This window comes from Chiloscyllium plagiosum, unplaced genomic scaffold (genome assembly GCF_037043375.1).
Source record: "Chiloscyllium plagiosum isolate Xiang-an unplaced genomic scaffold, Cpla_swu_hap1 HiC_scaffold_34, whole genome shotgun sequence".
Taxonomy (NCBI): Eukaryota; Metazoa; Chordata; class Chondrichthyes; order Orectolobiformes; family Hemiscylliidae; genus Chiloscyllium; species Chiloscyllium plagiosum.
Genome location: NW_028270172.1, coordinates 20962997 through 20980379, shown reverse-complemented (window position 1 = coordinate 20980379; position 17383 = coordinate 20962997). Strand labels below are relative to the sequence as shown.

The 17383-nt window shown below is 41.1% G+C and overlaps 1 protein-coding gene across 12 annotated transcripts in view; it reads left to right on the top strand.

The window, feature by feature from the left end:
- The window catches only part of fhod3b (formin homology 2 domain containing 3b), a 598094-nt gene that overhangs the window by 488472 nt on the left and 92239 nt on the right, over nt 1–17383 (top strand). For all 12 annotated transcript variants that reach the window (XM_087978543.1, XM_043719366.2, XM_087978542.1 and 9 more), the window contains one exon: nt 3470–3681. In XM_087978543.1, the coding sequence (XP_087834669.1) occupies nt 3470–3681 (212 nt within the window). The remainder of the gene's footprint in view (nt 1–3469; nt 3682–17383) is intronic.

Below are 17383 nucleotides of genomic sequence, written 5' to 3'. Positions count from 1 at the left end.
ACATTTTTTCCATAATCTTTGTGGTTGTTTTTGATTAACATCCTAGTGTCATTCCAAAACTGTTTACTCTGGATGCCTTCACATTGACTGGATTAAGGAATACCTCTGAAATTCGATAACTTGAAGCTTCTTTTGATATTCAAATAATGACTAAGGCAAATCACTTTTGTCTCTCCTGATTGCATCAAACGTTGAATTGTATTAAGCTAACTGTCCCAAAAATTGCTGTGATAAGTGATAACAAAATCTCCCTCGTATTTTTGCCAAAGGTGTACTGGGGATTTTGGTCCATTTCTAAGGAAATTCCAAGCCGGTGTAATTTTGTAACATGGTTGTGCTTTAGGCTGCCACAAAGAGTGAACGTTTCTGACTTCGGAACTGCTGAGGACTAACCCTCACACTGCTCTTACCGTTGTACTAACTAAACCTATCATTTATCCCATTCATCTTTATTAATGATGATCTATCACACAGTGACACTTTGACTGATGCGTGCATGCAGGTATTGTGATCAATAGATAATAATTGCTTTGAAACTTCTAGCTGGAACAGTGAGACAAGATTCCACCTTCTAATTTTTATTTTAAAATGACAAAAAGCTATTTTTATTTCATAGGCGACTTTTAATGACAGAAAATAACAGCCTTATTGTGTATTTAGTGCACACACTGTGGAATGAGTTTTTTTTTCACAAGCAATCCCAACAGGATTGGAGGGTTTGAGTTATGAGGGGAGGCTGGATAGGCTGGGGCTTTTTACACTGGAACATAAGAAAGTTGATGGGTGACCTTATAGCACTTTATAAAATTGAGGGGTATAGATAAGCTGAATGGCAGATTTATTTTCCCTTGGTTGGAGAATTCAAGACTAGGAAGCATATTTTTAAGGTGGGACGAGAAAGATTTTAAAAAGACGAGGCAATTTTTTTTGACACAGAGGTTTGTGTGTGGGATGAACTTTCTGAGGAAGTAGTGGATGTGGGTGCGGTTACAATGTTTAAAAGATATTTGGATAAATGCATATTTTCCAAACTCAGGCAGGTGGGGCTCGTTTAGTTTGGGATTATGGTCAGCATGAACTGGTTGGATCGAAGGGTTGGATCAGTGCTGTCTGATTGCTCCCAGCTTTTGATGTCTTATTTTCCTGTTTCATTCACCAACTTAGAAGAACCATGTTGTGCCTTCCTCACTTATTGGAGAATTTCTTGGATCAGCCACTGTACATAAAGTCAGAGAGATTTGTTGATTTTTTTTTTCAGGAAGCCTGTAACCTAATCTGTAAAATGGTATCCAGTGCCCTCTTTTTCCCCATGGCTACCTGAAACACATTAACCTTGCATACAGGTAGAATGGCTAACTAGCTACATGACAGTCTAACTCTCTCTCGTCTTAGAAGTAAATGGACCAACTGCAGCACACTGTTTACAAGCCAATATCTTTGACGCCTTTGTGGGACTTTGGGAGATTCAGAGATCTACTCATTCCAACACAAAGACTGCTGGCGTTGTCTCCAAATACAAGTATTGTGTACCACCTTCTCAGGAAAGACCATCTAAGCCCTCCTTTGATTTCTAACAATCAAACCAGCCAAATGTGTATTCAGACACTCTGCAAGAGCTAGTCACATTACCACCTTTATTTATCCTAAATTTAAAGCTATAAAATGCAAAGAATTATAATTTTAAAAACCTTCTAATTGCAACATGGTACTGACAGAAAATATATAGGGTTAACCTCCAGATTACAACCAGCTTTAAGCAATGAAAGTCAGAAATTAGATCACCAATCTCTGCCACCAGTCAACTACACTCTTGAATTCTAGTTGCAGTTGTGGCAATGACCACTGAGTATTTGCCATTAACTTAAACATTAATTATTATATCAGACTATAATATGCCTGAACTGAAGGTTACTGATCTGGGGCCCTTTTCCAGAATGATAAGCTGGTTTTAGAACAGGAGAAGTCCACCACATCTGTCAGCTCTCTGCAAGAACATCTTGACATTAATATTTGAATCGAAGGCCTATCAATCAGCAAGCAGTTTGGAACTCTTGAACTTATTGAGCAAGCTTTGACTGTTCTCCCACCTGCCCCATTCTCTCACGTTAAACATCCCCCCGCTCTGACCGTTGAGAAACTATAACTTACTGTTTCAAACATTTGACACTCCTGCAATATACTGTGTAATTTCTTCTGCTAATTTGAAATGTTGTTTAATGAACAAAGCGATGGGCAGATGTTCCACTCATACTGTGTGATTGTTCCCTCCCCTTTCCATTATTAAGAATGCACCCATCTGACCCATCTTCATCTTGCTTTGTAAATTGACATGCACTGACCTGCTTTGGAATTTATCGGGTGCCATTCTCCGTTACTCACTATTATCAAAGCCAGGTACATGGTTGTCTTTGAATCCTGCCTGCTTATAAATTCACTGAACCCAAACCAGGATTCAGTGTCAGGTACTGCCAGTTACAGACTCCAGCTGTCTCTGCTCATCCCTGGGGCCAGTTCTCTATTGCCCAGGTATCACCTTGCTTTTTGCAAAGGAAATTTCTTATGTTTTGGATAGCCATTGTATACATAGATACCAATGGCATGTCTTTTAAAAACAGTATGTCTTCTGTTGTTCTTGCAAATTTTAGTGGCATTCAATATCAACAAGTGATGTTTCACCTTCCAGACTATCTAGACTTAAGGATTTGACAGCTGTCAAAGTGGTGAAGTCTTTTTTTACCCCATCCATCTGGGCTGAATTTGAACTTTGGCCACAGGGAGAATTGCTACCAATGTGATCCTGGATTTGTGGCCTGTTTTGTTTTTTGTTGGAGTGTTTTTCAGTGCTGTTGATTATAATCAACCTATTTTACAGAAACGCCTTTAATTTTAGTGCAAATGCTTATCGGAAAAAGAATTGAGTAAAAATAAATCGAAAGATGTCTGGCTTGGGAGTGCCGGGACTTATACTTGATGCCAATGTTTTAAAAGTCTGAAGAGTATGATTGGTAGCACACAGCAATAAACAGTTCAGAAGCACTGTCCAAGTAAATGCAAAACAGATGTATTTTTCTATTCCTAAGCAGCTTTTGATGACTAGACCCAACATGACGTAAAGTTCCACATTGTTGGAATGGATGCAGGTTCAGGGAGGCGAGGCAACGTTTAGAAGGTGGTGAAAGCTTCTGTGTCACTTTGCATCAAGGATCTTTAAAGGACTGGAAGAGACCCCACTGACTTTTTAAACAAAAACTCCCCATTGATGTGCTTAAGCTTTCTTGCAGTCTGTCTGCAGGTAACACCCGAGCTGCAGCTATTTAATCTTTCCTTCGATTTTCTCTCAGTGTGGTTTAGTCGTTTATTTTGGCAGCATTTCTGGCTTGGGATGTGAGAGTGAGAGAGAGAGAGAGAGTCTGCAGTGTAATGCACGCAATGCACTACTAGCTGAAGCTTACATGGGCTTCTTTTCCAGATATAAATACCTGGAAAAACTAGCGGCGGAGGAATATGAGAAGGAAGCCAGGAATCGAGTGCCACGGGCACGGAGCGACCTATCCCTCAGCCTGAGTTCACCTGCAGCTCCATCCTCCCCGGTCACGACTTGTAGGACTCCCTCACCTGCAAAGCCTCAAGAGGAGCCTGAGCCTCCATCTGCACTGTGCGAATCACTGCAGCCTACAGAACGTGAGTACCCAGAGAGCACTTGCTTTCTGCCTGTGTGTGCAAATGGGTTTTCAGCAGTCCAGAAATCAGCCAGGCAGAGGGGATGATCTATTTGAGACCTGAGAGCCCTGTGGATCATTGCAACAGGCATAGACAGTGCAAAGGCTGTAAGTGTACTGATTCTTCAGTGTGTCTGGGACGGTATTCTCGAGCAGAATGTGTTTGCAGTGATTTAGGAATCATTAACAATTTATTATAAATGATAAAACAGCTGCGCTAAATATGCAATTAGGAGAGCTTTGTACAGTGTGAGCATATAGTGCAAATGTGAATGCGGCAGTGTGCACATTCCACTCCATTCTAATGGGGGAGATTGGATGATCTTGTTGCTACATTTGCTCAGTAAGATATGGTATTGGATTTAGTGCTTCATTAAACTTAAAAATGCATTAACCTCTGATCAAAATACAGAGGAAAGTTGCATCCAAAATAAATGGCTGTGTTTATTGTCCTCCCTTTCATTTTCTATTGATTTGCTATTCTTTGCCAACTGAATGTGACCTTAATTATCAGAGCTTGCCACTAGGGTTTGTATGATCAAGGAAGTTACAGCCTCGCGTAACTTGTTGGCTTTATTCAGTCTCTCGGGTTTATGTACATTATTTATAATCTAGTGAGACTCTAACTGAATTACAATCGTGAACAAGAGCCTGATCTGACCTCTCGGGAAGTAGAAATCAAGTTAAAAATGAAAATATGAAAGGTGTTAGGTAGCAGGTTATCCATTAAGACTTGCTTGTTTTCTCTAGAAAGAGGTTTATCTCTCTCTTTTTTTCAAAAAAAACCTTTGACCTCTGCCTTAGCTTACTCAGGCTGTCACCACTTTTATAGTCAATACATGTGAAGCTGGAAAAGCACAGCAGGTCAGACAGCACCTGATGAGCAGGAGAGTCAACATTTCGGGCTGAAACCCTTCAACAGGGTGACTCTAACTTACGGCATCTACAATCCTTGCTGTCTCCATGTCACCACCTTTATGCCATCCAATCAACCACCGTGCCACTGTGCTTGGTGATACGGTTGATTGGATTAGCCCTGGGAAATGTGGGATTTAAAGGGACAGGGTGGGTCTCAATGCGATGCCCTTTGGTCAATGCAGACTTAATGGGCTGAGTGGATTCTTTGTGCACTGTGGAGAATATCAGTACACAATATGATTCTGTGATCAAGCACTCCCTGTTTAGCTGACAGTTACATCATCACATCTGATGACCTGATCTGTTTTGAACAGAACTTCATCTGACACTCTGACAGTGTTTTTTTATCGTGGCTGAGTTTACAATGCTCCATTTACACACACGTGCATTCAGCAAAGCACAGAAACATTAAGACCAGTGATCTTTCTAATCATTCAGTCCTCATCTAACCATTAATCCTGTAGTAAAGTAGGCTGTGTGTGTGATTCATTTATTCATTTCATTTCAATTTGACAAACGCAACAACTTTTAGGTTAGTATATAAGGAGCCAAACTGAACACTGAATATTCAGAAGGGTTGTGAAAAAAGTATTTTGGAGAAGCAGAGGTATAATGTTAAAGGAAAAGATTTACACTTAACAAAGGGAAATCCCAACGTCTTTGAATACATTGATCATAAAATCATATTGAAAAGAGGAAAAAGGTTGATTAGAGACCAAAAGAAGGAGCAAGCTGCATAGCTGAAAATTAATGTTTTGCGTCTGTCTTTAACTATGAGTCAGACGCTGTCCAGGCCATTGTGACTTAGGAGGAAACTCATATACTAGAAGGGTTTAAAATGGATAAAGCAGAGGTGTTGAATAAACTGTACTGCTTAAAATTCATACAGCAACAGGACCAGTTAGATGCTTCCAAGGATACTTAGGAAGTGAAGATGTAAATTGCAGAGGGACTGGCAATGATCTTTCAGCCTTCCATGGATTTGAAGGTGGTGCCACAAAACTGGAGAATCGTAAATATCATGCACTTGTTCAAAAAAAATTGTAAAGGTAGGTTCAGCAATTGAGGACCAGTCAGTTTAACTTCAGTAGCTGACAAAGTTCCAGAAACAGTTATTCAGTGCATAATTGATAGATGCATTGAAAAATGGTGTTGATTTGAAAGATTCAGCATAAATTTGTTAAGGGTAAAAATTGTGTCTAACTATATTTAAGGCTGAGATAGATTCTTCATCAGTGGTTAGTGGGAAAACACAGCAAAGTGGATGTGAGGAATGATGGATCAATCATAATCCTATTGAATGGCAAAGCAGGCTCGAGGGGCTGAATGGCAGCCTCCTGTTCCCATTTCTATGGTCTTATGACTAAACTGGAGTGTTCTGAAGAGATAACATAAGGTAAAGGCATAACATAAGAGATAAAGGTAAGGCTGTTTGAAGTGCTGTGATTTCAAAATGCATTCAATACAGTGCCACATACACAGATTGTGATGCAAGTTACAGGTTACATGATAAATAGCACAGAAGCAAAATGGATGCAAAATTGGATCAGTAATTGGGAATAGAGAGTAATCAAAAGCCGAAAAAAACTGGAGATGCTGTAAAGCAGAAGAAACAACAGAACTTGCAGCATCTGTGGAGAGAAATCAGAATTAACTTTTTAGGTCAGAACAGAGAGTAATGATTACTTAGTATTTTTCAGGCTAGAGGAAGTTTTGTATTGAGGTTCCCAGGGTCAGAATTAAGGCCATTGGTTTTCCTGATGTGTAAACGATTTAGATCTTGTAATGCAGAGGACAATTGCAAAGTTTGTCAACAGCACAAAACTTAGGAGAAATGTAAACGGTTAGGAGCACAGTGTGGAGTTCAAAAGGGCATTGACAATTTGCCATAGTTGGTGGATAGATAATAGATGATCAATGTGAAAAGGCATGGGAATAATACACTTTGAAACAAAGCACTGAGGGTGTAAATTAAAGGATATTCCAAATATTCTCTGCAGGAGCAGAGATACCTGAGTGTATATGTTCATAAATTAGGGATAGGTTGACATAAAGAGAGCTTAATAAGGAAACAAAAGACATGTCCAATTGATGTGTGAACGACTGGATATTAGAAGTCTGAATGCAAAGTGAACAAGTGAAGAAAAAATAAGAAAAGCCAATTCAGTGAAACATGAAACAGAACAGAGATCAATTGTTTAGACAGTAGCTTCTTCCTTTTTTTGTTTTCTTATTTTTTATTTAACTTATTCAGTTTCTCTTCACCTGTTCATTCTTTGCTTTATTCTTCTTTAGATTTAAATCTTTTGTCAAATAATCTTTCCTACCCTATCACAGACCTTGCCTTATATTTTTCCTCCTTCCTTCCTTCTGCTTGGAACGTAGGAACAGGAGTAGGCTATTCAGCTTCTTCAGCTTGTTTCGCCATTCAATAAGATCATGGCTGACCAGGGGCCTGACTCTATATGCCTGCCTTGGGCCACATCCATTGATATCATGCTTAATAAAGATTTGTCAGTCTCAGATTTAAATTTAACATATAAATTGACATTGACCACCATTTGAGGAAGAGAGTTCCAAACCTCCATTACTCTTTGTATGGAGAAGTACTTTTTACATAATTCCTGAATGGCCTGGCCCTCATTGTTAGGTCCTTGCTCTTCTATAATCTTCAAGTAGTGGAAATAGTTTATCTTTATTTACCCTGTCTGTCCTTGTTGATATCCTGAAGACTTCGATAGGCCACTCTTGACCTTCTACTTTCTAGAGAATAAAGATCTAATTTGTCCAATCAATCCTCCTAACTGAACCCCTGAAGTCCAGGTATCATCCTTGTAAACCTGTATTAAAGGCCAAAACATCCATCCTGAGGTGTGGGGACCAGGTCTGCACACAGTACTCTAAGTGGGGTTTGACTAGTGTTTTGTATAACAGCAGCATAATGTCTGCATCTGTGTACTCCAGCCCTTTTAGATATGGACACCAGTGTTTCGTTAGCTGTCTTGACTATATTTTCTGAAGCTGCGCATGGCAATTTAAAGAGCTATGCACCTGAACCCTCAAACCTTATTTTTCAGCCATTGTATTTAACTTGGTGCCTTCTTAAAAAAAAAACCTTAATCTATCCTCTCTTCATTCCAAAATAGATAACACTTGCTTGAATTAAAATCTGTCTGCCACAGCTTTGCCCATTTGTCCACATGCTGTTGTAGGCTTGCTCATAACCTCTTCAATTCCTATGTTTCCTCCGTTCTTTGAGCTCTCCTCTGACACTGTCTCATCTGCGTGTGTTTCTAGCAATTTCTGATGGTAGATCATGTAAATGGATATTTATGTTGTTAGTAGAAGTTTGCTGTGTACAAGTTCACTAGTTCCCTTGCCTGCAGTATAGTAGTGATTTCAATTTCAAACAACTTCAGTTTACTGTAAGGTGCTTTAGGATGCCCTGAAGTCATAGGGGACACTATATGAATGAAGTTTTTTTTCCTGCATAGAATTCCTGTTTCATTGCTGAATATAGTTTTCTTAGACCTTGGAATCAATGAGAGTCTCTGCAGTGAATTTTCAGGAGAGAGAGAGTTAAACCATGAAACACAACAGGATTATAACTTGGCTTGAAATATAGCACCAGAAGTCTGGATATGCTGGATATAGCGATTATTTGCAAGACACTTGAGCCATTCTCATTTCTGTACAGTCCATAACTTGTGAATGGAGTGCTATTTGTCTTCACAAATTAAACGCCTCGTGTGGACTGCAAATGCACAGCAGGCTGTTTCACAAGACTGATGGTGGATAATTCATTTTCATCATTGCAGGTGATGGTTTTCTTTAAAATGAGATGTCAAGAGTTTAAATATATTTTGCACAATGGCAGCATTCGCTCATAAAATGTCATAACCGAAGTGATACAATATCTGACTGCAGTGAATTGCAAGAAATGGATGACCGTATGCTCGAATTTAAGAAACTTGCTTGCTATGAACCCCTTAGGAACTTTAATAGCAGTCGAATAACAAAGATCTAACCTTGTAAGTTGCCAGTACTAAGCAAAACAAGAATGAACATTATTAGAATTTTATACATTATCTCTATTATTAGAATTAATATTAGTCAATAGCTGAGAGAAAATATTTTTACAAGAATAAAAGCTTGAAAGCTTTGTCCTGCAAGCTGAAATAATGTTTCTGTACTCAGATGTTCAATGAAATGCCAGATGATTGTGGTTATTGGGGACTTCATTCAGAATTCCAAGCTGTCAGTGGCAATGTTCTAGAAAATCTGAAAAAGAAAGCCATCGAAGTTAGGCACACAATGACCTTCTTCATCAAGGTAGAGGCAAACTATCTGCACTTGACATTTAATGGCATTGTCATTGCCAAATTCCCTGTCACCATTATCCTAGGAGGTGCCATTAACCAAATATTCAACTGGACCAGACACATGTGGCTACCAAAACAATTTGAACATTGGCTGACTCATCTCCTGACTCCCAAGGTCCCTTTGCCAGCTACAATGTCGGGGTGTATTAGAATACTGTCTAGCTTCTTGCATGGATCCAGCTCCCACAGTACTCATGAATTCATTCCATCAAGGACAGGGCAATTTGCTTGATTGATCCTCCCTCCATCACTTCATTCAGTGGCTGCAATTTGAAGGTTGTATTGCAGTAACACTTATAAGATTATTCAGCAGCATCTTCTAAGTCTCTAACTTCTACCACTGAGAAGGATAACAGAAGCAGATGAATCAATGCCAATCCATCCTACTTGCAATTATATATTTTTTGTCATTGTTAAGTTGAAACACCCTATCTAATACAACTGTGAGAATACTTGCATCAAGCTCTAGCTTTGTAAATAGAAGGCTCACCACCACCTTATCTAGGACACCAAGAGATGTTAGAGTCCGATAGCAAGGATTTCACAGCAGATCACTTAGAAAACAGTGGTAGAATTGAGCATAGTCAACATAGATTTACAAAACGAAAATCATGCTTGACAAATCTACTGGAGTTCTTGAGTTGATTGAGGAAGCAAACGATATGGTTTATTTGGACTTACGACAAAGAGATTCAATATGTAAAATTAAAGTGCATGGGATTAGGGATAGTGTGTGGAGATGGATAGAAAACTGGTTAACAGATAGGAAACATTAGGAATAAATGGGTCTTTTTCTGAATGGCTGGCAGTAACTAGTGGGTTGCCATAGGGAACATTACTCACAATCTATGTTAATGATTTAGATGAGGGAACTGTCCAAACGTTGCAGATCAGACAAAGCTAGGTGGAGAGGTGAGCTGTGAGGAGGATGCGGAGATGCTGCAGCCTGATTTGGACAGGCTGACTCAGTAGGCAAATGTATGGCAAATGCAGTAATAATGTGGGTAAATGTGAGGTTATCCACTTTGGAAGCAGAAGTAGCAAGGTGGATTATTCTTTGGCTATAAATTTAGAGGGGAGAATGTTCATTATGACCTGGGTATCATTGTGCACCAGTGCCCATGTGCAACAGGTGATAAAGAAGGCAAATTGTATGTTGAAGTGTGAGAATTCAAGTACATCAACAAGGTTATCTCGCCACAATTATACAGGGCACTGGTGAGGCCACACTTGGAATATTGTGATGCAGTTTTGGTCTCCTAATCTGAGGAAGTTGCTCTTACTGTAGAGAGAGTGCAGCGAAGGTTACCAAGCTGATTACTACATTGGAGGAACTGATGTATGAAGAGTAATAAGTCATTAGGATCACTGGAGTTTAGAAAAATTAAGGGGATCTCATAGAAGTGCATAAATGTCTCCCAGAACTGGACAGGTTAGATGCAGGAAGGATGTTCCCGATGGTGGGGAATCCAGAACCAGAGGTCATTGTTTAAGAACCAAGAGTGAAACTGTGTAGGACTGAGATGATGACGGGAAATCTCTTAGGCTAGAGAGTGATGGAACTCAATACCACAGAAAATATTTGAGGCCAAAACATTGTATTTTCAAGAAGGTAGATATATATTTTGTGGCTAAAGAGATATGGGAGGATGGATTAGATTAGATTAGATTAGATTAGATTAGATTAGATTAGATTAGATTAGATTACTTACAGTGTGGAAACAGGCCCTTCGGCCCAACAAGTCCACACCGCCCCGCCGAAGCGCAACCCACCCATACCCCTACATTTACCCCTTACCTAACACTACGGGCAATTTAGCATGGCCAATTCACCTGACCTGCACATCTTTGGACTGTGGGAGGAAACCGGAGCACCTGGAGGAAACCCACGCAGACACGGGGAGAATGTGCAAACTCCACACAGTCAGTCGCCTGAGGCGGGAATTGAACCCAGGTCTCTGGCGCTGTGAGGCAGCAGTGATAACCACTATGCCACCATGCCGCCCATTGGGTTAGGGTTAGGGCATTGAGCTTGATGATCAGCCATGATCATATTGAAAGGCAGAGCAGGTTCAAATGGCCTATTCCTGATCCTGTGTCTTTTTAGGTTTCTGTGAATATTTCAATGTGCAAAACATAACACGACGATTGTATGGAAGAAAACAATATTGTCCTCTGATACTATCAAATATTCCCCAATTAGATTTAATCTGCGTTATGTTTGAAAGAGGTCTGTTATTAGTCAGCCTCAGCATTAAGTTCAGGTACTTGGCCCAGCTACATGATTGTACTGTTTAATTTCCTTACAGCAACTGTCTCCTATATCCTGTTTGATTTGGATTAAAAAGATCAGTTCACCAGATCTTCATCAGAAGAGGAGCCAGGTGAACTGGAGTATGGATTAAAGATGTGACTATAGCATGTGTTTCCTTGAAGAGCGGCTGTCTACCTGGAGTACAAGTTCATGGAAATTGCCCAATTCTGCCATATTCTGGGTTAATTTTGTGCTGGGGCCTATTCTCACTAGGCTAGGCCTTTGCAGATATGTTTAACTCAGGATTGCAATAGCCAGCAGAAAAGGGAGATGATCAACCTGGGCTGGATTCAAATTCACGGTCCAATGGTGAAAGAACAATATTGTACACAACTGTGCCAGTTCCAGTCAAAACAGTACAAGTTATCACATTTGCTATTTTCTTTAACTTTGTGCTTGTTAATGGGTCCTTTGCCATCAGCCAATCCAGATGAGAATTTTCCAAAACTCCGAAATGGAACCTGGTGTTGTTGTTACTACCCTGCAGTGTGGATGTTGCTGGGACTTCACAATGATCCCACTTATGACACTGCTATTCTTATATTGCTCACAAATTCACCTTAATTGGCAAGTATCTATCCCTAAAGAGAAAAAGACCAGTTGGTACAGTGAATCAGAAGTTGTTGGAAAAGCTCGGTAGGTCTGACGATGTCTGTGAGGAGAAATCAGTTAACGTTTCGGCTGTGGTGACCCTCCCTCTACGAAGAGGGTCTTCTGAGGAAGGGTCACCGGAACCAAGATATTAATTCTGATTTCTCCTCACAGTGGTGCCAGACCTGCTGAGCTTTTCCAACAATTTTTGTTTGCTTCTGATTTGCAGCATCCATAGTTCTTTCGGTTTTTATTTGGTTTAGTGAGTCAGCCTGATTGTGACAGCCCATAAAGTTTGCACACTGGCTTTCCCTCTTCCTCCATGAACCTGAACAGCCACAGACTCTAAGGCACAGAAGAAAAATACAAGGAGAATTGTTGGATTAACTTCCAAAATCTTAATGAAATACTTGTTTGGAAAATGTTAGAATCTTATCAGCTATTCCACATGATAAAATAACTGATCAAATTTATTGGAGTATCAGGTGGAGCCTTATAATGCAAAACATCCAGCTAGATGGACAACATAATTAAAATTTTGGAGGTGGAGTTTCCCAGGGATCATTGTAATTGATCCAATCGAAATGAGTTGCTGTCTCTACTGTGATACCATGTTCTGCCCAGCCAACTTCCTGCCCCCACAACCTCCGACAGTGTTCACTCCAAACAGCCCATGAGGTCCTCCCCCATTCCCTTCCATGTCAATGTACAGAGAGCCTGTGTCCATTTTGCCCCCTGCTAAGTGCCAAGGTTGCTTTAGCTACTCTGCCTGTCCTTTTAACAGGCTGTTGCCTCGAACATTGTTCCCAAAGTTGGAAAATTACTGCAAGTTCTGAACCAGACCTTCTGATTTTGCCCATCTTGCAGAGAGTGTCCACCTCTAAACATTTGATATGTTTGAAGATGGAAGTTGAGTTATAACTAAGTGGAAAGGGGGCCAACTGTGAAGCAATTGCTGAGCTAAAGTTTGAGATCCAGTTCAAAGTTTCCGGGCACCTCTCCCAGTCTTTCAATCAGTTTGTCTTGGTTATTGCGAGACTACAGCACAGCTGCATTTTTATTCAATGTTTACACAATGCAAAAATGTAAAGAATTTCTGGTTAACCTGTAAAGTAGACTACCAGATACATTGGTACAAAAATGGCACAAGCAGGAATATACAAAAAGTACATTCAGCATTGATCGGGACTTCTACCCTATAATCTAAGATTTAAGATGTATATAAAAATCAAGTTGCCATAATGAACTCCAGATTCCAGTCACAGAACTGGTAGCTGCCCTCAGTCCTGGCTGTGGAGTTATGATAAATTCTAACAGTCCAGTGTGGCATTGCTGCAGACTTGTCACTCTAGGGTAAGGAATTACCAGGTGGGTGAGTGAGTGAAATGAATTTGAAAGCTTGTCGCATGCTGTGGAGCTCTAGTTTAATTATGCAGCTGTTTATCTTAACGCTGTTTTCTTCAGGTGACCAGTGTGCCAGAGAATTGAGCTACTTGTGCTTTATACATCCAACACGTTGGAATGATATTTTTTTTCTTTCTGCAGCATGGGCTGTATGTGAAGCAGACTTCGCGTCTGCACCAGCTCGAAGAGAATCTGTTTTCACTTAGCCTGAAATTAATGCAAGCAATTTAATATACGTATGGGTCAGTTTATAAAATAGATCAAGTTGAACACTAGCCATCAGACATAATTACCTGATGAAGAGATTAATAAATTCTGCCGCTGGGCAATTGTGCCAGAACCTTCAGTTTTTGTAAGTGTACAAAAGGCTTGGAGTTTTTGGAGTCTGCTGGGGGCAGGTATCCTAGTGGCAGATTTCCTGTATTCTAGTTGCAGTCTGTACCGAAAAACACTGTGTTCCTCTCTCTTGTGGTTTTTAGAAGTACAACTATTTGTATGGTAAGATCATTAAACTCTTACCGTGCAAAGCCTTCCCTCCACACTGAAATAAGTGGTAGTCCTTTCCGATGCCTTTGGAATCTTTTTAAAAGACATCTCCCATTCCTGTTTCCACCTCCCCCCCCCCCCCCCCCCCGCCACCCATGCTCCCCCGCTTTCCTTCAGCTGAACCTTGTAGCAGTCAATAAAAACTATGAAGAACTCCTCATTAACAACAGTAACCCTTTCTGCAGTCTCCTGCATCACAAAATAGTATGTATATATGTACGCTCATACACATGGACATGGGAATAAATGTAATTAATTAGTAAAGAACACAAGGTAATTGCACAGACATATAGCTCCAGATGACATTGACAAGAGCAAGAGTGGTTTGTGGGTGGAACCTTAAAAGTTTTAATTCCCTGATGCATGTGTAATGTGTTCTGTCCAATTATGCTTGATTTCTGTGGATTGTAAGTATTGGAAGCTGCCCTGGGACTTTGTAAAGCATCTGTTGCAAGCATTATGTTAGGAGCAAAACAAAAGCTAATCCATTGGATTGGCCACATAATTGTGTCATAGTGGACCAGATACAGTAGACAATGTAATGGTAAAGCTATTGATACTCTCAATTGTTATTGTTTAAATCCGACAGTTTCAGGTATCCAAAGATGCAGAGATCAGGGCGTTCCAATCAGAACAATCCTGCTCCTCCACGGGTTCACTGCACCAGTACCTCGGAGCTTTGACTATCAAATCCATGATACCTTTGCACTAGATATATAAATGTAGCGGAAATTTATGATAAGCTATGATAAATATTAACTTACTGACCAAAACATTTACAGGCTTGGAGTGTCATTTTTTAGATTAGATTAGATTAGATTAGATTAGATTAGATTACAGTGTGGAAACAGGCCCCTCGGCCCAACAAGTCCACACCGACCTGCCGAAGCGTAACCCACCCATACCCCTACATTTACCCCTTACCTAACACTACAGGCAATTTAGCATGGCCAATTCACCTGACCTGCACATCTTTGGATTGTGGGAGGAAACCGGAGCACCCGGAGGAAACCCACGCAGACACGGGGAGAACGTGCAAACTCCACACAGTCAGTCGCCTGAGGCGGGAATTGAACCCAGGTCTCTGGCGCTGTGAGGCAGCAGAGCTAACCACTGTGCCACCGTGCCGCCCACAATTATTGTTTTAATTATTGGAGATTTTTGGAAAAGTGAATAACTTTTTGAACACTCTGACCCTTCTAATCTCTGCTCATCTCACCTTTACTTTCCTCCTTGTTTTGTCCTGTGGAATTAAACATACTTAGTTTACTCTGTATCCTTCAGGAAAATATCTTAAATATAGTTGGTTGAAGAGGCATCTTGTTGCATTTCTAATGAAGGATTCCCAGAGTGCTGTTGAATGATTTTCACTTAAAGCAACTTTCATATAAGGAACTTTAGCAAGTAAAGGTGACAGTCATGATGCCAGTTTTCAGTGCAGCTTGGTGGTGAGCCTGAACAGACTGGTGGGTTGCTCCTGTGGTTATATTAATAAATGGTGCCGCTGGCCATTTGTGCCAGAACCTTCAGTTTTCATAAGTGTATAAAAGGTTTGAAGTTGTTGGAGTCTGCTGGGGGCAGGTATCCTAGTGGCAGACTTCCTGTATTTTAGTTGCTGTCTGTACTGAAGAACATTGTCTTCCTCTCTTTCTTGTGGTTTTTAGAAGTACAACTGTTTGCATGGTAAGGTCATTAAACTCTTGCCATGCAAAGCCTTCCCTCCACACAAATAAGTGTGGTAGTTCTTTGCATTGCCTTTGGAATCTTTTTGAAAGATAGCTCCCATTCCTGCTCCCAACTAGTCCTGAGGAAGGGTCCTGTCTGAAACATTGACTCTCCTGCTGCTCGGATGTTGCCTGAACTGCTGTACTTTCCCCAGCTCCACATTTTCTCAACACTGTCTCCCTGTTGTTAGTTAAAAATCACACAACACCGGGTTATAGTCCAACAGGTTTATTTGGAAGCACTAGCTTTCAGAGCACCGCTCCTTCATCGGGTGAAATATTCCCACTTTTCCTAGTGAGAGGTGACTTTGCCCTAACATCTCCTGTTGATTTCCATTTTGATCCTGCTGGATTGGATACTCTGCCAGTGACTTCACCTTCTCTGTCATTCTCCTGACCCAGACATTGCACAAGGTTGTGCACAATGTGGCCCAATGCCAAAGGGAGCATGGCAGCTGAGCCCTCTGGATAGACGGGGGAGGTCCTGCATGTGTTCCCCTGTGGTAGCAAACCTCCTCGTGATTGAAGTCAGTGGGCAGAAGTGGAAGACGCAGGCGTTCAGCAGTTAGTGGTGGGATGCCGGTTTAATTCATGAGCTCGTTGACATCCATTATCCCTGCGACCACTGCAGCTTGCTGACACTTCAGATTAAATAGGAGTCCCAAGGTTTTCTCTTCACCTCAGAAGCCTGACTTATGGCCGCCTGAAGTGAGGTGAAAGAGGAGGCGGGGACTTCCCCTTGTGGTCTGTACTCTGCACCTGCTCAAGGCACCAAGATTCAAAGGATAAAGGTTTCAGGGGAACCGGAGGGTGTGGTGCCTGCTGAAAACCAGCCCCTGGCATACCTCTGGCTACCCAGCACCACACTACCTTCCTCTCCTGATGATATCATCTTCAAAATCTCTATTACAACCTCACTCCCCTTTATTAGTCTGGCCCCCTCCCCCACAATGATCCCAAGTCTCTGATGGGTGCTTTGAGGTCAGAAATGGCCATTTCTCTCCAGCTCTGGTGGCTTTCATGGGTCAAGGAACTCAACCACAGGGTAGACCCCATGGTGACTTAAACTTAGACTACTTAGTGTGCAAACAGGCCCTTCGGCCCAACAAGTCCACACCGACCCTCCGAAGAGCAACCCACCCATACCCACTCCCCTACATTTACCCCCTCACCTAACACTACGGGCAATTTAGCATGGCCAATTCACCTAGCCTACACATTTTTGGACTGGGAGGAAACCAGAGCACCCAGAGGAAACCCACCCAGACACTGGGAGAATGTGCAAACTCCACACAGACAGTTGCCTGATGCGGGAATTGAACCCGGGTCTCTGGCGCTGTGAGGCAGCAGTGCTAACCACTGTGCTACTGTGCCGACCACTAACCACATGAATCCTTGCAGCACCCAATCTTGTTAAGAGTTTTCTTACGTAAGATCATTTTTGTTTACCTTGCTTTCATTTAGTACACTGTTTTCTTGGGAATAAATCGGGATAACTTTATTGTACGCCTGATGACCATAAATCACAACCCAAAGCCCCGGACATTCTGCAGATTGCTTTTACTTTAATGAACAATGAGTACCTTTCTATTGTTGCCAACAGCAAAATCTGAGCCAATTATTGCCGGATTATTTTGCACCCTTTTCCAAATTGTAACTTTATTTTGAATAAGTGTACAAAAATATTCAGTCATTTTATCGACTCCTTAGGAACGCCCCAGTCGCCAAAGAATCACTTTAGTTAGTGGAAAAATTAATAACCAAATGTCTCATGTCCCTCAGTTT